Raw genomic sequence first — 22,974 nt, 5'->3', positions numbered from 1 at the left:
CCAACTTGTGATTCTTTGTTTTTAGCTTTTAAGTTGGAGCTTCATTCTCTCTTCACCCATATGAGTCAAAAGAAAGCACTCTGCTGTTACAGGAGCAGCACATATGGAAAACTGGAGGAACTGGCAGGACAACAGGACAGGATTAAAGGGTCCTGTGGAAAAAGAGCAATTTCTGACACTGAATCCAAGCTGAGGTTTTGAAAAAAAAGAGGAGAGTCTCACTGTCTCTCAATTGTTCTCTATCACAGTTCCACATTTTCTAAATTCTAGAATCCCAATATGGAAAGAAAGATCATTAGTTTTGCATTTTTCCAACTCAGAGAGAAGTACCAGGATTAATAATAATCAGTAGTGTGTTAAACAGGACAGTTTGTTTTACATAATACTGAACTCTACAGGGGAAAATTTAAAAAAAAATGTTTTATAAGGATCAAAGGATTCATATTTAGACTATAATGAAGACTGTCATCTAATGAGTGAAAATTAGGTTTGTATTCAGAAAAGGAATGTCCAGTTAGGATCCATGTTTGTATTCAGCTCTGAGCAGGTATCAGATGCTTTAAACTTATAAGAGTGAAATTACTATTAATCAGGAGATCTCTAATGGTGACAAAACCTTTTCCCTAGTTTGGTTTATGCTTTGGCTAAGTTCACTTTGAAAAAGCTATTCTTGACAAACTCTGCAGAAATCAGGTGCAAGGTACTGAGCAGCACAAAATCCAGTGTAGCAGAGATTTGAGGTTTTTATTTTGTGGGGGTTTTTTGCATGTCAAAACACAGATTCTTCTGCTCTGATTAGAGTATTTATCAGCCTGACAACAATTTGAAGTGGTACACTGCTCCTCAGTGTGCTCACAGCAACATACAAAAAACCATTAGGTTGGATGCTGTTCTTTTTTTCTTTCATGAAGCAGTTCACTAAAGCCACTGGAGTTACATCAGTGCAGCAAAATCAAAATAAGAACCCCCTGTGCTTCTTGATTTTCATTTAATTTTTTCTGGATTTAGCACAGCAGCAGGACTGCTGACAGCTTTTAAAATAATCTCTTTTTTCCCCCATATTTGTATGTATACACGATGTCTCTTTCTCTACCACATCAAACTCATTATGTTGGAAAAGTCATAGGTCCCTGATTCTGCTCTTAGAATAGTTTTCCTAGATGAAGAGATTCCTAATTAGTATAAATACTTAGGAGAACAGGACAAGCCAAATTATCAGGATTAGTCCAAGAGTTCCATCTCTTGCAATTTGTTTTTCTAAAGTTATCATGGGGTTTTTTTTAATTAATTTCTGAAGAAAAATAGTGATTCTAAGGAATTAAGGGAATTGCAGGCAGGCAGACAGTTGTGCTTTTTCTTACTTATTCAAAATACAGCATGACTTTTTAACTTGCTGTCTATACAGTGGAGAGGTGTGATCTTATTTATGTTCTAGTTTGATCTGTTTACCTGATTCCTATACTTTTATTCTTGGCTTTTGCTCCTTGAGAGCTCTGGACTTCAAGTACACCAACAAAGTTTGTATTTTGCATTAATTGCTGGAAGTTCCACAGAGCTCCTCTCTAGGACTCTGAGGCAGCTGCCCTACAATAACTGGAACCATTAAAAGCTCTGTCCACATTAAATTTTGATGGAAATAATGGTGGAGTTAAATCTATAGACCATCTCTAAATTCCTACACTAGAACAGAGTAAGAAGGATTGCTCACTCAGTAGCCAGAGGATAAGTAAGCTAAGACTGAATACATGGTGGATTTTCCAAAAAAACATATTTGTAACTATAGGGAACTGTATCAAAACCTAAAAGAATTTATTCTTCAATGGAGATGGTGGCAATCACAGCTAGTAAGAAAACATTACTTATTTATGTCACAGTATTTATTTATTTATTTAAGTCCTGCAGAATATTTATAAGTATTTATAATTATGTATTAAAGAGACTATTTCCTTTTACCAAAGTATCAATAAACTTTTCCATTCTCTTCAAATGGTGGATTCTGCATTGTCTGTTCAAGCTCCTCCTTCCAGAAGTACTTGAATGAACAAATAAATGGTAGCAGCAGTGTGTGAAAATATTTGTGTGCTGCTGTCCCCTGTGACTTCCAGCCTCACAGGTTTCAGCTTCCTAAGTGTTTCACACACCCTAAATATAAAAGTTCTGTGAAAGATGATGAGAAAAACAGTGTCTTAGTAGGTCTAGACTGAACATGAAGGGATTTTAACCTCTATTGGGAAATGTCTTTTACAAGCAATGGGAAACCACAGGTCTGTCAGTTCAGTCCTGCTGGGAATTATTTGTGATCCTGGCTCAAAGATCTCGGGATAAAAGATACTTGGTAAATTAAAAGCCTCTGCAGGGAGGGCTCCGAGCAGGGCCCAGGCTCTGCTCTGGGGCCCAGCAATGGCACCAGAGCCACGGGCAGGGACTGAGCCCAGGAGGCTCCACCTGGGCAGGAGGCACAGCTTCTGTCCTGGGCAGTGACAGAGCCCTGAACAGATTGTTCAGTCCAGAGGGGGTGTGGAGTCTCCTCTCTGGGAATATTCCAGAGCCATCTGGGCACAATCCTGTGCCCTGTGCCCTGGGATGGCCCTGCTGGAGCAGGGATGCAGCACTACATGAGCCACTGTCAGGGTCCAGCCTGACCCATTCTGTGAAGACTCAAGCAGTTGCAATATTGGAAGTTCATAATTTCCTCCTCTGCATGCTATTCTGCCTCACATAGCTACTGATGATGCCTTCTCACTAATATTTCCACATTTCTGTATTTTTACTCAAAGTCATTAAAAAAAAAAACCTGCCTCCAAAAGCCTTAAAAAGCAGTTTTACTCCAGCTCAGTGCTTGACCTTGGACATTACTACTACCATGCCCACTAATTCCTTGCATGCCTTCTTCACCATGTTTTTTCTCCTGAGCAACATTTATCTTTTCCAGCTGAGCTGATGGTTTCCATTGTGGCATTAACCATTCAATTAAGATTCACCTAGATCATATTTCATTTTTCCCTTGCCTATACATTAGTTATTTCATCAAAGAACTACCCATTTATTCTACTGTGAACTACTTATGATAAAAACTTATTTAATTAGATTCCAGGTTTCATTTACCTCTCTTGTCTGTAATTACTTTCTCCTTCAGAATTTGCTGCATTAACCATTATTTAAATTTCTTTGGAGAAGTAGAATTAAGTTGTATGATTCTTGGGCCTGTTCCATGCAGGGCCACGAGATGGACTCAATAATTCTTGTGGGTTCCTTCCAACTCAGGCTATTTCATGATTCTAAAACTAAATTTGTGACTCCTGCCCTCTGAAATCAAAACTCCTTTTTTCACCTCAGCTTTTAAATTCAGCAAATTCACTTTTCAATGGCTAGCTATTCCAAAACACATTCAAAACTTATTACAGTCAAGTGTCCTGCACCACCCTGCTCCCATTCAGCTATGGCTGGATGACCCAGTTGGGCATCAGAAGGAAAGAATATTACACTCAAAGGAGTTCTGCCTGGACCTCAGGAGCATTCCTTTGGTGACCAGTAACAGCCTGCTCAAGATTCCTGTATTTTACCCCAGAATCCTCCTGTGCCTTACCCTCTGTGCCCTCGGAACCCTCCTGCCAAACTCTGGCACTCAGGTAAGCAATGCAGTGCCACATGGGGTCCCTGCACCCCAGGAATCCCAGAGTTGTTTGCAGGTTACAGCAGAGCTGTCTTTCACATGAGACCCTCCTGAATGGCACTGGAGTCACCACCCACACACAGATGCCCCACAGTGGCTCTGCCATATCAATGGATACCAGAGAAGCAGCTCACAAATCACTGTGCAGTTCATTTGTGCCATGCAGCTGCCATTTGTCTGGGATCACCAAGATCCAAAAACCTCCAGCACACGGCCAAAGCCCTCAAAAGCAGGACACATCTGGGGGAAACCTGACATATTTTAAGTCCAGGCATGTGGGTTGTGGATCTGAGGCAGCCAAAAGCTTGGCTAGAGAAAGCATCTATTTAAATTATGTTCTAAATTTAAAAAAAAAAAAAAAAAAAGGGAAAATCCTGCACCTTTGCAAAAGCAGGGATATGTCTGGACAACAGTCTTCAACAGAGAACTGTGGGAATAGAGAAAATATCTTTGCTTTAGAGGAAGGAAACTGTGGTACTACCAGAGCTCTCTGCCTGATAGCTGCTCACCATAGATGAGAGGCAGACCTGTGAGGAGATGGAGCATCCATTGGCACTACTCAGTAGTCCCTCAAATATTTGTGTTCTGTTACTATTCCTACCAGACCCATCTATTACTGCAGCTCTCCTTTCCCATGATCCAAATAAACTGTAAGATTTACTGTACACATGCACAAGAGTCATTTGACCAAAAAAAGATTTAGTCTCAGTGTTGATGTAAAAACTCAAAGAGGAGTACTGTACACATTCCTAAAGAAAACAGCTTTTAGAATTAGCTTCAGAAGCTTCCAAAATTAGTGACTTTTTAATGCAGAAAGAACCTGACGTGTGACATAACAAAAGAGAAATAACAAATGCAACTATTTTAGGACAGGCTATAAGCCCACCTAGGCTGGTATCCTGTCTCCAGCAATGTCAACAGCACATACTGAGGGAAAAAGCACATTTGGGCAACTGTAGGACACTCTTGACTGCTTGTACCCCCTTGGCCACTGGCAGATGTGTCTGCAGCATTTTAGTGTGTTTTACAAAGTCTGAATAGGGAGATTCTGATGCATTTTCACTGAAAAATGTGACTTCATTAAGATAGGAGCTGTTCAAAAAACCTGAGTGGTTTCACCCTTTGGTATTTTAACTTGTTAGGCACCAAGGTACTATCTACTTGCCCCATGTGAGACTTACAAGAGGAAAGAATTTGTTAATGCTAAGTTAAAGAAAACAATCATATGAGTTTCTTAGGCTGGATGTAAATTTTAACAACCTATAAATACAAAAAAAAGAGGGCAAAGCATATTATAGAGGAAGAGTCAAAAACCCCTCTGGGAATAGTGTGAGACCCAAGCAGTGGCAAAGCACTTAACATAGCAGATGTTCTCCTAAGTTATGGCATCATCAACAAGAACAAAATATTAGTTACCTGCTTGAGAGCAGGCAAAAAAGATAAAGAAACCTTTTAAAATGAGAAGCAGCCCAATCACAAGTGTGTTTTAAAATATTTGATAAAATGACAGAATTAGGGAGAAAAATGTGTCACATCTCCACTTATCCTCATGCATTTTCAACTCCATTAAGAACTGATGATTGGTTCCAAGAAGAACTGATGGAATGCCTGGCAAAATTCAGGATGTAGCAGTTCCAGAGGAGTTTCAGCGGTTTAAAGCACTGGCAGAATTCCCTGCTATGTAAGTGGGAATTATGTGAATAACATAGTGAATGCTATTTCAGCAAGGAACCTGCCTGAAATAAACTGACACTACCAGGGACAGGCAAATTCAGAATGAACTCTTGCCCCATTCTCCTACCATTAACTCTCTTAGAAGTCATAATTAAAGCTTTTCTATCTTCATTGGCTGTAACCATCAATTTAGTTTTGATGAGCCTTCTGCATTTCACAAAGAGCTTGAGGAGTCCATGCAAAAGTCATATTCCAATTCCAGCTTCCTGTGAAGACTTATTTCCTTCAGTATATTGAGAAGGAATTATTTTATTACTGAAAAAGAGCTATGGAAACCTTTAAACGTCCAAAGAGTCTTTTTCACAGTAAAAGGCCAAGAAGGAAAAAAAGTAATGTCATCTGAGCAAAGCTTCACAGGACAACATTAAGAAAGATTTTTGCCTCAAAAGAAATACAGATGAAATGGGAGATCTATTCAGGAGCCTTTATTTTTTTAACAGGCTTAAAATGCGCAAATGACGAAAAAAATATGTGAATCTTATAAATAACATAAACCAGATAAGCTCACACTGTAACACCACAAACACCCCAGTGGGGAAAGAATGCAGTATTAACACCAACAATCACCAAACAATCAAACTTGCCTCATTCTAGGTAAAAATATTCATAGAATCAAGTGCATGACTGCAGCTGACAGAAGGATTCCAGTCAGGTACAACTCACCCCAGAGAGAAAGTTCCTTTTCCAGAAAAGAGACCATTACTACATGCACACAAGGTTCTTCATCCTGCTCACAGCTAAAAATAAATATTCTGTGTTTGTGTACAGTGCTCTCCAACAGAGATCTCAACAACCTGAACAATTTATTAGGAAATACTCCTGGCGAGGTAGGTTTATCATCATTTCTGCTTTACAAATGGAAAGGAGCCTTGCCCAGAGTCTCACAGATATTCAGTGTCAGAGTCAAATCCTTGGCTCTGCACCAAACCTGTCCCACTGGGCAATGCTCCTTCCTAGGTTCTACTATTGCATTCAAAATTTATTTTAAGACAACATGTATGTTTTATATTACAATATAGCATTTTGTAATAAAACAAGAATACAGTATAGCTCAGCTTTGAGGTACCACTCCTCTCCCCAACCCTTTCACTTGGAGGTAACTAAAATAATTATGGAGTAATGCAAAGGAGGTGTTTAAAATATGTGCTGTAGGAGCAGATATGCAAGTGACTGCAAGTATTGTTTCTGAGAACAGAGAATATTTGTTTTATTTTGCTATTGCAAACTTATACTGGGCACTGGGACCATGCAAATTGTGGTTTTTAAGATGGCAAGCAGTTGCATGTCTCCCTATTTGCAGTATAGTGTCAGCAATTCCAGTCTATCCCAGTAATTACTACAGATACTTTTCCCAAATTTAGCAAAATTGTTATCTATTTCCACTTTCCCCCCACAGAGACTCTTAAAACACTTTTGAAGCTACACATTCAGCTCCCACATCCACTAAGTGAGAGTCTTGGTTAAGACAGACACATGTGATATTGGGTTTTAACAAATTCCCGTTTTCAAGTTTTATAATGAAATGACTGACTCCGGTATTGGGACTGACAGAAGACAGCTGGGACTTGGTTAAATTTGCTGGTAAGGTACAGTTGAGATCTGAAACCAAATAGCCAATCCAGTTCCTCATGTAGGCTCCATGACTCACCACCAAAATATTGGCAGCTAATACCGTGGAAGATCCGCTGCCCTGAGAGCTCGGCTCTGCCTCACTGCAGTGGTTTGTCCAAGGGAAAACAAACTGTTCTCCAGATGTTCCTGAGCTCCTGCCTGGGGCACCAGGCTTGCCATGCTCCTTCTGCTCCAACTCAACAGCCAGCTGGCAGAGGAATTCAAAAAAATCCTTTGCACGCTCTCTCACCTGCAGGGAAAACCAGAAAGGTGTTTGAAGAATGAAGAGATCATCGTGAAGCAAGCACAAGATTTGGCCTTTCAGAAATCTGACACAAAACTGTTTCAGTTAAAAGACAAAAGATTTCTCACAGACAAGGTTCAGAAGCCAATGTAAGTTACTGACTGCTGTGCAAACTCCTCTGCCCTCCAGAGAACAATTGCTATCATCCTCCTGTGAGCCACAGCTTCATGAGGAGTCTGTCTCAAAATCAGTATTTTAGTTATAAAGGGATTCTCCTCTTGGTAGCCGCTGTTATCAGACCAAGCAGTATTTTTTAGCTTAGAGAATATCTCTGGCTGGGTTGAGCTCTCAGTGGGAAGCTCCCAATAGCTGCAATTGCAGTGCTAAAAATCCTAGAAAGCATAGCATAGATAGATAAATAAATAAATACCATACTTCATCCAGTGTTTCTCCTCCGGAAGGCGTGAATGAAGGACATTGCTCCCCAGCATCCTTTGCCATAGCCTTGAGGTCAGCCAAAGGTCTTCCTTCTGCAACACCATATTTCTGTAAGGGAAAAATGGGGTTTGGCAGGATGTGTCAGGTCTCCTGTACCCCTCCCAGAGGCTGCAAACAGCTCTTCACTTTGTGAAGCTTCAGCTTTGTTTTCTTGGATTCCCAACCTTTTACATTTTATCCCAGTTTTAGATGAGGAAATATCTTTATACATACCCTTTTAAATAGCAGATATATATATACATATAAATGTATCTAGATAGATAGATATGCTTAGTAGACAAATACACTAAGAGCAGCATCTCATTTAAAGCATGGACATTCAAAACATGACCCTCATCTTTGTGTGGAGATTTTTTCTTCCACTGACACTCATCCCCAGCAAAATCCAAGTCTTTGTGACTGAGGTCACAGTGCAAAAGCTTCTGTAGGAAGCCCTTCCCATAAGGATAAACACCATTTTCCTTTTGCTTGCAGGAATGCTACAAGGAATTATTTTTCACATGTAAGAAATCAGTATTTTCTCTAAAGACTTGTGAAGTCTTCACAACAGAGGATGGATCCAACTTCAATTCAGAATTTTTGGAAAAGACATTTAAAAAAAGAAACAAAACCACACAAGTACCCTCGCAATTAAAAATAAATAATAAGGCCTTGCTAATTTCAAGGGAAGAACTGGAATTTCTGAGAGAAAAAAGATTCAAACAGGAAATGCTACAATCACATGCTGCTCCTCAAACACTAAACATTACCTTATTTAAATAATTAAAGCATCATAATTACAACATTCATCACTTAATTTTGGCTCTGCTTCACCCTTCTGCAAACAATTTATTGCCCCTGATGTGAATTGCTCAGTTTCCAGTGATTAAAAACACATCAGATAGTGCTCTCCACTGCTAAATCTACCATTCCGTATGCCAAGATACCCATCAGCAGAAAGCTATATTTTCAAATTGTTCAATATTTGACAACAAATTCTTTTGGCACTTACTCTCTCTCGCAGTCTCGCATCGTATTTGATTTCCAAATCTTTGCACAACCTGTTTTTCCCTAGAATGGCAGCAGCAGTCTAAAAAGTGAATATACAGCCAAATCAACTGGACAGAAGATAGACAAACCACCTTACACCACCACAGCCAAGGTGAATCCCACTAGCAGCATCCAACAACCCAAATCAACAAAATACTAAGTTTTTCAGCTACCAGGCTGGCAGAATTGGATAGATGGCCAAGGCGAGGCCATAAAAATAGAAAAGCTGCAATCTTCTGGCAGTTCCTTCCCAAATCAAAGTCCAGAACAGCTGAAGAAACAGTACCCATGAGAGGTGGTCAGCAGAGTTTACTGGGATAAGAGCCACATCTTCTCTTGAACAGAACACAAAGCAATCATATCCACACATTCTTTTCATGTAGCACCTGGGCCAGACTCACAGCTGTGTTTCCCAAAACTGCTCAGTTAATCCAACTGAAAAAACATCTGACACCTATCTGGCTGCCACAGTCAATCCTTAGGGCTGGAAGGGACCTCTGGAGATCACCCTGCCAAGGCAGGGTCACCTGGAGCAGGTGACACTGGAGCAAGTCCAGGTGGGTTTTAAATGTCTCCAGAGAGGGAGGCTCCAGGCCTTCCCTGGGCAGCTGTTCCAGGGCTCTGCCACCCTCAGTGTGCAGAAATTCTTCCTCATGTTGGAAGGTGGAACTTTCTGTGTTTTGGTTTGTGTCCATTGCTCCTCATCCTGGGCACTACTGGAAAGAGCCTGGCACCATCCTCTGACAACCCCTGGAGATATTTCTATGCATTAATGAGATCCCCTCTCAGTCTTCTCCAGACTAACCAGGCCCAGCTCCTGCAGTCTCCCCTCATAAGAGAGGTGCTCCAGACCCCTCATCATCTCTGTGGCCTCCTCTGGGTCCTCTCCTTGTTTTTCTTGAGAACCAGGGGACAGCTGACCTGCTCCTGGTTCTTACATGCACCCAAGTGTGAAGGCTGCACTGGCTTCACAGACAGTTTGGGCTGTGCAAAATCCACACCAAATCAATCTGACATTTAAAGAACTCATTTTGAAAATGCTCCTTGGATTCTGGCATAAATATGTGCCTTGTTGTATTACTGGCACATGTAACATACTGCTTAGGAACTTTAACATTCTGTCAAAGAATAAGGCAGAAATAAAGACAGGGTTGAAACCACTTCCTTGTGTAATGCATAGTACAGTTATCTGTATGATTATATGCAGGAATTTCTTCTTCTGCAACAGAACTTGTACATTCCTCTCATACTCGAGCTGTGAAGTGACAGTGTAGTAACAAGCCCTTCATAGATCTGCAGCTCCAAGAAAGGGAGTTCTGACCACATGGAAACTTCAGCTTTATACATCTTTGGGAAAGCTTTCCCAACATCTGAACAGCTTGTCAAACAAATGGCAAAACACATTTCCTATATGCAGAGGAAAAATTCAGGTCTTTCACATCAGGAGAGTGCAATTCTGAAAGTGGTCTTCATGGAAAAGGCTGTCTCTAATATAAGAAAAGAAATCCCAAACCAATTCTCATAGAACAGGCACACAGCACAGAAAGTTTTATGAAAGCTAGAAAGCACTCTTAATGTTTTAAAATATCATCACTGCCATTCACACACATAAAGGAAGTGACACGGGCAGGTATTCTGTATATTTAAAATATCCAACTATTGCACTCTTCCCTACTTGTCTCTTTTGTTTTCTGTTTAAGTTGTGCTGCTACAGCAGTTATTGGAATTGTGCTGCAAAACTGATGAGCAAGGTTGATGGTGTATGTTTCGAGAAAAAAAAAAGGAGATTTATACTACATTTGGTTGATCTGGTTTACAACACAGCTTCATAGACTTCTAGCAGGACAACACAGCAAAATGCAAACAAAAAAGAATGGCTTAGGAGTTTCAACCCCTTCCATGTCTCTTGAAAACACAGAATCAGTAACAGAAGAGAGAATTAAAGATAGGGCATCCACAGGAGACGTGACCTTCCTAGAACAGCTGACCTCTAACTTTAAAAATTTTGGTTCCCTAATGTTGAGTATTTAATAATTTTGCACACAGGGTCATATGTGATCCCATGTAGTCATTTTTTCCTTTTTATTTAATTGATATTGTATATTTACTGCATCAAGGCAAGAGGTGTGAGATGCCTGACAAAATCCAACATCTCTGCCCATGTAATGATCCTTGTACTGATTTCACAGCAAAACCTGACCTTGCCTGCATTGGTCTGCATCCCTCAGAAGAACACAGCATGCAGCCAATCTGGTTTGCCTCTTCAGAAAAAAACTCATTTCTGTCTGTGATACCTCAAAGCCCCCATTACTCCTTTAGCAAGTACAATGCCCACACAAAATAATGGCAAATCATGGAACCATGGACTGCTTTGGGTTGGAAGGGACCTTAGACACCACGCAGTTCCAAACCCCTGCCACAGGCAGGGACACCTTCCACTATCCCAGCTTGCTCAGAGTCCCATCCAACCTGGCCTTGGACACTTCCAGGGATCTAGGGGCAGCTTTTGGCTCTGTCACTGCATTATTTTTGCATCACCAACAGCAAATAAATGCCAGATCTGGAAGCCAGCTGTTGCCTCAAGAAGCACGTACCTGCTTTGCTCGAAGGAGGTCACTTGAAAAGGCGTGGGTAAACTTCACATTACTGAGAAATAAACCAGCAGCATCTGCTTGCCTGAAACCAGTTGCAGAAAGTGGCTCATCCACTCCTTGACCTACAAAATAAAAATCCCACAACATTAAGACATGAAAATTTTAGACCATTTAGCAGCTGACCAGGCATGTCAGCAATAAAGAAATTTCCCAGTCATAAGAAAAACTTTCTCCTTTAGTAAAGCCAATCATTAGGAAAAGTCACTGCTCTTCTGGTCTTCCCTAACTCAGTCACACAAATTTAATGATAAAAAGTAAAGTCTAGAAGACAGAAGGATCCTTTTCAATGATAATTACATTCATCTATACCTTTGACAAATTGAAACATAAAACAGAGACCTACATTTAATAAATGTGACCACTTTTAGAAGGGTCACTGGTTAGGTATCTCACAGCTGAAACTTAATAAACAGATTTGCTAAATGTAAATAAGAAGGAGGACAATACTGCTGAGAGAATGAGATGCAAACACAATTCATTGTGATCTCTTTCTCTCAACCTCACACACTAACAGTAACGCTCACGTAAGCTGGAGCAAACCCAGCTGAAAAGCAGCAAACCTCCCAAAATTTGTTTCCAGCCAGGAGGTCTGTGAGAATAACTGGTCACAGAGCTCTAGGACAGTGTTGACAGAAGCAGCACTTTGGAAATCCAACTTGAGTTGAACAGGTGTGCTCCTGCACAGCTCAGAGTCTGCAGAAAAACCCAGAACTGTGGCAGAGGAACAGATGTGTAACAGACTGCTACATCCACATCTTTTATCCATTCTAGTTCTGCGGGAAGCCAGAGCAGAGAGAGTGAAATTCCCATCAGAACTATGAAAATAAACTACTTCCACCCAGAAATGCACAATCCAACAGCAAAAGACAGGAAACGGGGGTACAGAACCTGAGTTCTGAGCACCTCATCTGTAATTCCGACACATGAGACATCTGACCCCAGTGTGCTGGAAAAGGCTTATACCTCTCAGTTCAGAAGAGGCTTGCTCAAAAACAGAAGCTTTTTCTCTCTACACTGAAGAGGAACCCACTACACATCATTTGACCCAAGGAGCTAGGAAATCAAAAGACATCCTCAATATTTTTAAGCAAGCAAAGTATGAGCACAAATCTATGTTGCAAGAACTGTAAATGGCAATGTCAGAGGGAGGAAAATCTGGAAGCACAATTCTCCTTCACAATATGAAGTATTGTAGAAAGCTCATTTATTAAAAGCACAACCCTAGCTGTGATTTTCCTGCAGCAGATATCCAGGCAGCTCACTGTGTTCTGGGTTCACAAGCTAGCAGCCACTAAGGTGAAATCTAGTTTTAAATATGTCTAATCAAAACTACCTTCCTAGAAAGAGCTGGGATTAAACAATTCAAGCATTTAAACAACCTTTACTTTTCATTCTCCCTTACCCTACTGCAAGTTTTTACTGCAAGTAACAGATTCCCTTCTTGAGGCAACAGCCCCCTTCACATCAGGATCTTTAAACATTCTTCTGCAGCTCCTTTTCCCAGAAGCCCTTTTCCCAAACTTCCTATTACTGGGATTTAACACAGTGCTATGGAGTCCTCTAGTAAAAGATCTGCTACATTTTATTTGATTACATGCAACATACTTTTTCCCTGTGTAGAAAAGGGAACTCTTCTAATGCTCCTGTTAAAACACAATGTACATCAGCATCTGTTGATATTCTGTGGAGGGTGACTTAAAATACGTAACGTTATGAAAGTCATGTCCTGTCTTACATGTAAAGTCTCTAAAGGTTTACAGTATTACTGCTTAATGACATCTGAGCAGTTGGTGACAGGATTTCACCATGATTTTCCATCTCTAAGAAGCTAACAGAATAAATCGTACTAACCTTGCAGTATCTTGTCTTTGTTGTACCTCGTTTCTCCACTGAAAGAGATTGTAAACAACAACAAAAAAATTAACTTGTCATCATTTAAGTGGATTTTCTAAAACGTTGAATACCAGCAAGAGACAGCAGCACCTGAATGTAAAAGAAATGTAACACAATGTAGCACAAACTCTTTTCAAAAGAATGCACACTAAGATTTTATAACAATAAAAAAACATTTGCAAATCAATTCCTATCATGCTGCAGTTTTCAATGAGGCAAAGCCATCTGGAATAAAAGTAAGAGAAGTGATTTCTTGAATTTATCATAAATGCAGCACAATTTATCTGTAACAACTACACCTCCATGCTGGAGAGAACAGAGCTGCAGGAAGACCCTGGGGCCTTATTTTGACAAGCACGTGTTGGCAGCTGGTTCTCCGGCCTTTACAGGGAACCAGCTCCAGAGATTATCAAGGGTAGCAGCAGAGCTGCACACCTGAAAGAAAAAGAGCCTAGGAAGTCAGAGCAGAAGAAATCATAAACTCATGGAACGAACTGGGCTGGAAAAGACTTTAAAGATCGCCCAGTGCCAACCCCCTGCCATGGGCAGGGACACCTCCCACTATCCCAGGTTGCTCAGAGCCCTGGCCAGCCTGGCCTTGGACACTGCCAGAAAGGGGCAGCCACAGCTTCTCTGGAAAAGCTGTGCTAGAACCTCAGCACCCTTACAGGAAACTTTCTTTACCTGACAGCCAATCTGTCAGTGTGAAGACATTCCCCCTCGTCCTGTCACTCCAGGCCCCTTATCAAGAGTCTCTCTCCATCTCTGAGGTCACCCTAAAGCCTTTGCTTCTCCAGGCTGAACAATCCCAATTCCCTCAGCCTTTCTTCCCAGCAGAGCTGCTCCATCCCTCTGATCCCCTTGGTATCCCTGCTCTGGCCTGGCTCCAGCAGCTCCCTGTCCTTGCTGTGCTGGGATCCCAGGGCTGGATGCAGCCTTGCAGGGCAGTCTCAGTAGAGCAGGGCAGAGGGACAAAATCCTCTTTCTCCTGTTGCCCACAGGGCTTATAGTAAAAGAGAAAGCTCAGCCTTCTTACAAATTTGAGTTTTCCCCTGACCGCTGCAGGAAGCTGGAGCTACTTGGTTCAGTCAGCTACAAACCTCTGTCAGCAGAGGAGAGAAAAGGGAGGAAAAAAGTCACCACCTGAGTCATAACCACTTTATCGTTTCACAGGAAAACTGTTCACACCACCCTTGCCCCGCCTGAGAGCTTTTGCTCAGCTTCCCCCTCCCGCTGCCCACGCGTGACCGAGGAGGGGACGCGGCCGCCGGGGCACGGCCCCCGCGGGGGATGAGCGGGCGGGGCGGTACTCACTGCCGCACGACCGTCAGCCCGAACCGAACCATGGCGCACGGCAGCTCCGCTGCGCGCAGGTGAACGCGGACGGGGGCAGGTGCGCCCAGCTGTGCGCGCAGGGGAGCGCAGCTGCCACCCAGATGTGCGCAGCTGGACCGCAGGCGAGCGCACGTCCCGCTGCCCGCTCTGCGGCGCCGCGCGCCGCGTCGTGACGTCACGGCTCCGCCCCTCGTCCCGCTCTGACGTCACCGGAGGCGGCTCCCGGCAGAAAAGGAGGATCCGGGAAATGTTCGTGGGGAGTTCATAGGGGATAGCTGGCGTTGCTCCTGCACCACAGGCGGCAGGACGAGAGGGAGGCTGGACATCGGAATAAATTCTATTCTCAAAGGGCAAAGCAGCGTTCGGACAGGCGGCAGGGCGGCGGTGGAGTCACCGGCCCCGGTGGGATTTCAGCGCCCCGCGGGTGTGGCGCCTGGGACAGGGCTCAGTGTGAGGTTCACACCTGCACTGCTGCACCTTTCCTCATTCTCACTCTGCAATTGCAATCAGGAGGCTTTCACCTTAAAACTCTGGGTTTCGCAGCGTCTCACAACGCTGGTGTTAAGGAAACTTCCTGGTCTAAGCATCCCGGAGTGACCACTCGCAGCTCCTGACCTGGAACTGAAGCCCCTTCCCAGCCGCATCCCCCACACACACAGTCGGACCGGCTTTCCTTTCTGACTCAATTCCAGGTTTCCCTGACCAGAGTCTCAGATGTCCAGTTCTGTAAAACACTTCAATCGCGGTGCAATTGCTAAATGACAAAACAAGAGCCCGAGCTGGTGGCCTTCCGGCAGGGACGCAGCACCAGGCAACCCCTGCGCTTTTACACCCTCACAGATTAAGGGTCTGTGATTAAAGTCCTTTTTAAAGATGGGTTTTCATCTCCTGCCGTGCCTCTGAGTGTCCATCCCCTGCCTGGTGCCACAAGGCGCTATGCTGGGCGAAAGGGAATTACCAGCAATTACAGGGCAATTACCGTCCTCTTGTCTCAGCTGAGCTGCTCCGGAGCTCAGCCTGCAGCTCCGCTGCAGCTGCACCCCGAGCTCCCTGCACTGAGTATGTTCCTCCACACCGGGACCAGGGGATGGACCAAGTTTGCCACGTTGCAGAACACGGAACGTTTGGTGATGTGCAGTGTGGTTACATCAGCTAACGCTGATGAGCAGCAGTGCTTTGCTCAGAGCAGTATCAATACATTGATATTTATATATAGATTGATAAAGGACATTACTCACATGTCAGAAGCCTGGGCAGCCAAATCACACCCCGGAGTAACCATCAGCAAAGGCAAGCTGGTTCCAAGGAATAGTTTAAAGGAGCAGTTTCCAAGGCAGAGCAGTGTGAGATGTCAGCACCCACACACAGCTGGGACCACACTGGTTGTGTCCTGCACAGAATCACGGAATGGCCTGGCTTGGAAGGGACCTTAAAGTTCATCCACTTCCAACCCCCTGCCATGGGCAGGGACATCTTCCACTGTCCCAGGTTGCTCCAAGCCTTGTCCAACCTAGCTTGGACACTTCCAGGGATCCAGGGGCAGACACAGCTTCTCTGGACAACCTAGAAATTCCTGCTGGTAAAATGGACAAAGTAACACAAGAAGTGACTGGAACTCATCCTTTCCCCTCAGAAAGCTGAAGTTTTATGCCTTAGAGACAGTGTGATTAACCAATATATTAGTTGGTTAGCTGAGTGCATTTCCTTCTGGATTTCTCAGCCGGATTGAATAAATGCTATCTAAAAATCTGAGAAATTCTTCTGGGTTGCCCAGAGGTCTGCCCTCAGTTTGAAAATGGTTTGTGCTTTAACACCAAATACATTCTAAATGAAGACTGCAACATGATTTGTTTCATTTGATAGCTGTTTGAAGCAGATGCAAAATTAAATATTTAATGCAACAATTTTGTCTGTTTTGTTCCTTTTTTATCCTCCTTTCACAGCATGCCATTAACCTGAAATTTCTGCAGTGCCTCTCCTCCACAGATTTTGGAACTCACATTTTCAAGGAGTGACACCAGTGGCAGTCTTGCCTGTAAATGCCAACTGAATCAGCTTCAGTGCCAACTGAACCAGCTCCGACCTATTTCTGTTGTATCACTATTAAAAACAACTGTGTTTTGCTGCGGTGATAAAACTCCAGCTGTGTCTCAAGCATGGTTTAGAGGACCAAGCCTCAAACATGAGCCTACCCTGTTAACATCTCTTCGAAGTGCATGCTTTTGTACAGGTCCTTTTGCAAAAGTGACAGTCCAAAGTTTGAGAGAGACTTTGTCTGAAGTCACCCACTTTGGGTGACTCACAAGCCGCTTTGGCTTTGTGAGAGAACAGCTTGGAAAACCTGTACCTTCTGACTGAGAGCCTCATGGCTTAGCCATTCAATTAGGTTTCCCTTTTAAATTGTCATTTGGGATCTGATATTTCTCTTTGCACTTACAGATACACCCAAGAGAAACCTTTGCTGAATTCCTTCAGTTCTGTGTCACTGCAGTTCTCTGCCTGTGTAATGCTCCTCTGAAGGATGCGCTGGCCTGAGGAGAGGCAAATCCTCCACAGAGATTGTGCTGCGGACAGGTCTCAAGCCGGGGCCTCCGTTTCGTTCGCGGCAGAGTGACTTCGGGCACATTTGTCACTGATTTAAGCCGGTTCGCCCCGAGGCGGAACACCCGGCCTTCTGCCGGAGCCGTGGCTGCGGGAGCCGCGGGAATGTCCCGGGAATGTTCCCGGGATCCGCGGGATCGCGGCGCTGCCCTGAGGGCCGCGGGCGCTGCGCGGGCGTCCCCCGGCGGCGCCCGCGCGCTCTGCAGCGCCCGCTGCGGCCCTTCCCGCCCCGCAGCCCTCGCCGCTATCCTTTCCCGGGATCGCGGATCCCGCCCCTCGCCCTGGCGCTGCGCTCGCCGAGCGGGCTCGCACCCGCGGTTTAGGCACTGCTGCTGCAAAGCTCTACTGTAGCGTTAGGCCAAGTCCTAATACCTAAACCTGGCAGATTAAACATCACCATCAGCGCGCACCAGAAAGATCAGTACTTCCTTGTGTCTAAGAAGCAGATCCAAAGTAATCGGAATAACAAGCTTCTCGGAGAAGCAAACAAGTTGAATTTTTAATCATGGAATCATAGAATATCCCGAGCTGGAAGGGACCCACAAGGATCATCCAGTCCAACTCCTGGCCCTGCACAGACACCCCAACAATCCCACCCTATGCATCTCTGAGAGCATTGTCCATACGCTCCTTGAGCTCTGGCAGCCTTGGGGCTGTGACCATTCCCTGGGGAGCCTGGGCAGTGTCCCAGCACCCTCTGGGGGAAGAACCTTTTCCTGATACCCACCCTAACCCTGTCCTGACACAGCTCCAGCCGTGCCCTGGGTCCTGTTCCTGGTCACACAGATCAGAGCTGCCCCTCCTCTTCCCCTCGTGAGGCTGCAGAGTGTGGTGTGTTCTCCCCTCAGAGACAATGTGAGGAAGCTGGAAAAAACTGAGATAAATTTTTGTTTGACTGTGCAGGATGAAAATGCTGATTTCATCCCTCATCTTCCAGCTGGTTATGTCCCACCCACAGCTTTGCTCAAGTTCTGAAAACCCTCATCAGAAAGGTCAATCTATTGCTCTTCAGGGATGCTTGTGGCTCCTCTGTCAGATGAACCAGAGCTTTTGCTCTAAGAAGGGTTCCTGAGTAATCTGAGGAGTCAAACACAGCCGGTCTGCTGACCTTTCCCTCTTCCTTCAGTGCTCCGGCCTAATTCTTCTTGCAGTTTCTGCATGTTGCATTTTGGAAGAGCTCATATAACAACTCAGTTTATTTTTAGAGAAAACTCAATGGCAAGACCATTTCCACAGAATGACAGGCATTTAAGGAGACAGATATTTTCCCTGTAACTTGTTTTCTTCTTTGCATCAGCTCCTTTCTCTCTCTCTCTAGCAGGTTGCAGCAAAACTCAGTGTTTTTTCTTACCTCAGTGTAAATACCTCAGCGCTTTACTCACCTTAATTTCTAATCCTAATAGGTCTTGATTGAATGCCACTGCTGCTGAGGGGTGCCCTTCCTCACAGTGCCCCTGGAGCCCAGCAGAGCATTGACCTGATGTTCTCCCTGGCAAGTGTCCCCATTGAGGCTCCCACAAATTTCAGTGTTGTCTCCTGGTTGCATCAGCAGGAACATCAGCAGCCCAGCTGGAATGCAGATCACCTCTGAGAACCCTCTTAAAGAGAACCACAATCACAGAAACACAGGATGGGTCCGGTTGGAAGGAACCACACTGGGGCATCTGGTACAGTCTCCCTGCTCCAGCAGGGTCATCCCAGAGCACAGGATTGTGTCCAGACAGCTCTGGAATATCCCCAGTGAGGGAGACTCCACACTCTTTCCAGACAATCTGTTCAGGGCTTGGTCACTGCACAGTTCCAGTCCTGCACAGGCTCCAAGCTGAGCCTACTAAATGCTAGAAGGTGCTGGTCATGTTGATCAATGGTGATCAGAGAAAACCCTGGACTTGTGATGTTTTAGAATCTCTAACTCTGGTGCAGATAAACTGGGAAATGTGAGGCTCACAAGACATTTGGCAGGGAAGTCTTCAGAGACTTTCTCTAAAACCACAAGTCTCAAGACTGTGTGATTATGGCTAGAAATATCTGTATCTTCTGACCCCCAGCCTCCTAATTTAATCCCTATTTCCTACTAATTTTTAATTCATTAAAATTCATTATATAATTCATAGTTAATTCATATTTCCATGCATTATTTGTTCTATTTGTTTCTGTTTATTTTTGCTCATATATTTATTCATTTTAGCAATATTTGTTCTTTCAGGTTTTTTTCCTTTTCCCTGTTCATTTTATCTTGAAGTTTGTCTTTTGGGGTATTTTCCTTTCATTTATCTTTGGGTTTGGCAGTATAATTCACTTTGTGATGATGTTTCCCCAGTATGTCTGCCCAAATGCCTCTTACTCATTCTTCAGTCTCTCTGCTGTTCCCAGGGTGAAAAAGGGCTGGAAATTCAGGAGAAAACTGCTACTGGATGGCAGTGGAGGAGAGGTCAGGCCAAACACATCCCACAGGAGCTTGGTCACTTCACAGCAGGCACCCACAAGCAGATGTGGGAGAGGAGAGGTTGAGTATCCTGCCCTCCTGGCCACAGGCTGAGGAAGCAGACTCTGGACAATGGACTCATTGACCTCACCACAAATCCCACTCCTTTTACTCACGGTTTCCCCAGGTTTACAGAAAGAAAAACCATCCAATTTTTGCAGTAGCATTCCAGTGCAACAAACAACTGAGTGAAGATTTAAATTGTATTTCAATTCATTGCAAAAATGTGAACTCCATGTGGCCCTTCACCAGCTCAATTTGATTACCATAAAGTATTTTGATCCTGCAATTTACCACTTTTTAGGACTTTGTTCTCCTTGCATCTCAAGGGCTTACATGCCAGAATTTGCCTATCCAGTGGGAAGGCAGCTACATTTTAGAGGCAGGCTTGTTCTGTGACTGCAGCCTTCATTTTATATGCCTGCTAACACCATCTATCCAGATCAGAGGCTTTAGAATCCCACTAAGGAAACACCACCATGGAATGAGTGACACAACCAAATTCACTGCAGGAATAAAAGCAAGGCAAGTACATTTAGGTCAAGGTGAGTTTATTGTCCATACAGCATACCTAATCCCGCCAAAACACTTTTCTTAAAACCATCCTTAAACTAGTCAAAACAATAGGTTATTAATAAAAATGACAACACTGAACAAAACCTTTTAAAAGGCAATCAAGACTACACCGTATCAGTCTTATCCATCAAAAACAACCTCATGTACTTTCTAAATACTTTTGTTTACACTGATGTCTACTACCACACTTTCTAGCATACCCTGACCACATAGTCATCCACACCTCTTAAAGAGCACATTTGTGAGAGAATAACGTTGACTTGATATGGCATCACACTCAATAAAGAAAAAAAAAAAAAACCAAAAAAAAAAAAAAAACTAAACAAAACCCACAAAAGTTTGAGAACAGAAACTGTGCAACCAAGAGTGATTTCTGAGGTACATGAGAACATGGTAATAAACATAGTGGAAAAAATCCAGTGGCCAGGTGGTTTGCTGAGTAATTAAGAGCTGTCCAATTACTCAAGCATAAATCATCAACATTGAATTAATTTGACATGGCATTAATTGGTATTTTTCTCTTTCACAAGCATGTTGGAAACACAAATAAATACATTATGAGGTGCTCCTACACTACAGTAATGGGAAGGAGGAGAAGACCATCAAAGTACCATCAATAGGAAGCTGAAAGAAAAACGCTTTTAGCAACTGTACCAATCCTTTGGCACTTGGGAAGGCAAAATCAGCAACACATTTTCTATTCTTTTTTAATCAATCAATCGGGAGGTTTACGATTTCTGCAATTCAGGAGGGGAAAATCTCACACCTCATTTGCAGAAACAACACATTTCCTTTAAAATCTGTTAAAAGAGAGTACTAGGCAGTCATTTTATTCTGAAAGCTAATGTAAAAGCGCTCAAGTTGTAGGGTTTGCAGCCTTCAAACAGCACACTGTAACCAGAGGGTTGGCACTTGCTCAGCATGTCACTGCAGCCAAGGACACTCCTCACCCTGGTGGGGACACACACCAGGACCCTGCAGGGAGTGGGAATGCTGAAGGGTGCTGCTCCTTCCACCACAGCTCGCCCCCAGCCTGCTGTAGAGCAGCCGACCATGGAGGTGGCCCTCAGCCCCTGCCTCTTCAGTTCTGCAGAGGGGTGACCCAGTGGGATCAGCCCTGTGATCCACAGCAGGGATCATCTCTGTGCTCCACAGCAGGGATCAGCCCTTTGTTCCACGGCAGGAATCACCCCTGTGATCCACAGCAGGGATCATCCGTGTTCCATGGCAAGGATCAGCCCTGTGTTCCACAGCAGGAATCAGCCTGTGGGTGTGAAGGAGGTTGGATGAAGAGCAGGGGCAGGCACCCTAAACACAGGTCTTGCCTACACCTGCACTAAGGCATGGAGCAAATCACGCCCAGATGATGGACACAGTGCCAGCACTGGGAGAGGTCACCCCACCATCAGGACCCTCTGGCACAGCTCCCCATGAAGCCAAGGGGCAGGGCTGCCAAGGAATGATCTGACCTGATCTGATCTGATCTGTGTGTGGCTCTACAGTCTTGCTTCAACAACATCAGCTACTTTTTTCCTCCAGGACAGAGACACGTCCGCAGAATTCCGGGTGCTCCCAACGCAGAACGTCGAGGTGGGAGGTGAGGCCAAGGCTGTGCCCAGCAGCAGCTTTGGGGAGAACAGACCTGCTCACCAGTGGAGAGTCAATGCATTTTTTCCACTATGAAAAGGATACCAGAGACCAAAAAGGAGCCAGTGCCCCGCCTCAGCTGCTTGCAACCTCTCCCGGGCGGGCCCCGGGGCAACCAAACTGTCACTGTGTGAGGTATTGTGAAAATGGGAACCATTTCTTGTCCAGCAAACCTGAGGTAAGTATACCATCTTTGCAGAATGTGATCAGGAAGGAAGGAGATTAAAAAAAAAAAAAAAAAAAAAGTAAGAAGAAAGAAGGAAAAAATAAAATAAAATAAAATAAAAAATCATGAACACGCTATAGGGAAAAAAAACCTGTACAGGGCATTTCCAGTAAATCAAAGAACTCATCATATCTCCACTTAACCATCTACTTCAGGATTTGAAATTTAAGCAGTAAAATAATATATTATAAAAATGTTTATAAAATAGCAGCACACTCAGTGAAACAATACAGCTAAGTACTGTTAATGTGAATAAGAATGAAACAAATCATAGCTTCTTAGCAGCGCAAAAAAAAAAAAATCAAAACCAAAAACCCCCCAAAACCAAAAAAACCAAAACCTTAGAATCTTACTCCATTTTCTACCCTCATCTAGCCAAATAGGCTGAGTCCATACATATAATATTCTTCAAAGTAGCATGTTCTTTCTGGATTTTTGTGTTAAAAATGCGAACATTAACATTTCAACCAACAGCTTCGTATTGGATATCTGCAAACTGTTAATAAAATTGTGCAAAAAAAAAAAAAAAAAAAACCAAAAAAAAAACCCACAAAAAAAACCAAACCAAAATAACCCAAAAAACTAGAACCAAAAAAACCAAAAGTTGCTCCAACTTCTTTGCCATCTAAATGCCTCTTCGTTACAGGTGGAGCAGGAAAATAAATTCAAGTACACTGAATACACCTTTGTAATAAAACTCCAAGTCACACACCTCGATGTTTACCACCATGGCTGTTTCACCAACAATTTTCTTTCCTTGTCCATAGA

At 43.6% G+C, this 22,974-nt stretch overlaps 1 protein-coding gene across 1 annotated transcript; it reads right to left on the bottom strand.

Moving 5' to 3' along the window:
• Positions 1-5,817: 5,817 nt before the first annotated feature.
• On the bottom strand, positions 5,818-14,855 carry TIGAR (TP53 induced glycolysis regulatory phosphatase). The gene is made up of 6 exons (XM_021546059.2): positions 14,651-14,855; positions 13,295-13,332; positions 11,384-11,505; positions 8,752-8,829; positions 7,698-7,808; positions 5,818-7,268 (listed from the first exon to the last, which is right to left on the bottom strand). Exons 1-6 carry the CDS (start codon positions 14,680-14,682, stop codon positions 6,810-6,812), a joined length of 840 nt encoding a protein of 279 aa, XP_021401734.1. The 5' UTR covers positions 14,683-14,855; the 3' UTR covers positions 5,818-6,809.
• Positions 14,856-22,974: the final 8,119 nt, after the last annotated feature.

Source organism: Lonchura striata, chromosome 5 (genome assembly GCF_046129695.1).
Source record: "Lonchura striata isolate bLonStr1 chromosome 5, bLonStr1.mat, whole genome shotgun sequence".
Classification (NCBI taxonomy): domain Eukaryota; kingdom Metazoa; phylum Chordata; class Aves; order Passeriformes; family Estrildidae; genus Lonchura; species Lonchura striata.
The sequence above is the reverse complement of the archived record's forward strand: the minus strand, read 5'-3'. Positions and strand labels throughout refer to the sequence as shown.

Coding starts and splice junctions, on each gene's coding strand:
- TIGAR (XM_021546059.2), bottom strand. CDS start 14,682: ATGGTTCGGTTCGGGCTGACGGTCGTGCGGCA. Junction 13,333..14,650: donor GGGCTGACGGTCGTGCGGCA/GTGAGTACCGCC, acceptor AATCTCTTTCAG/TGGAGAAACGAGGTACAACA. Junction 11,506..13,294: donor CAAAGACAAGATACTGCAAG/GTTAGTACGATT, acceptor TTTATTTTGTAG/GTCAAGGAGTGGATGAGCCA.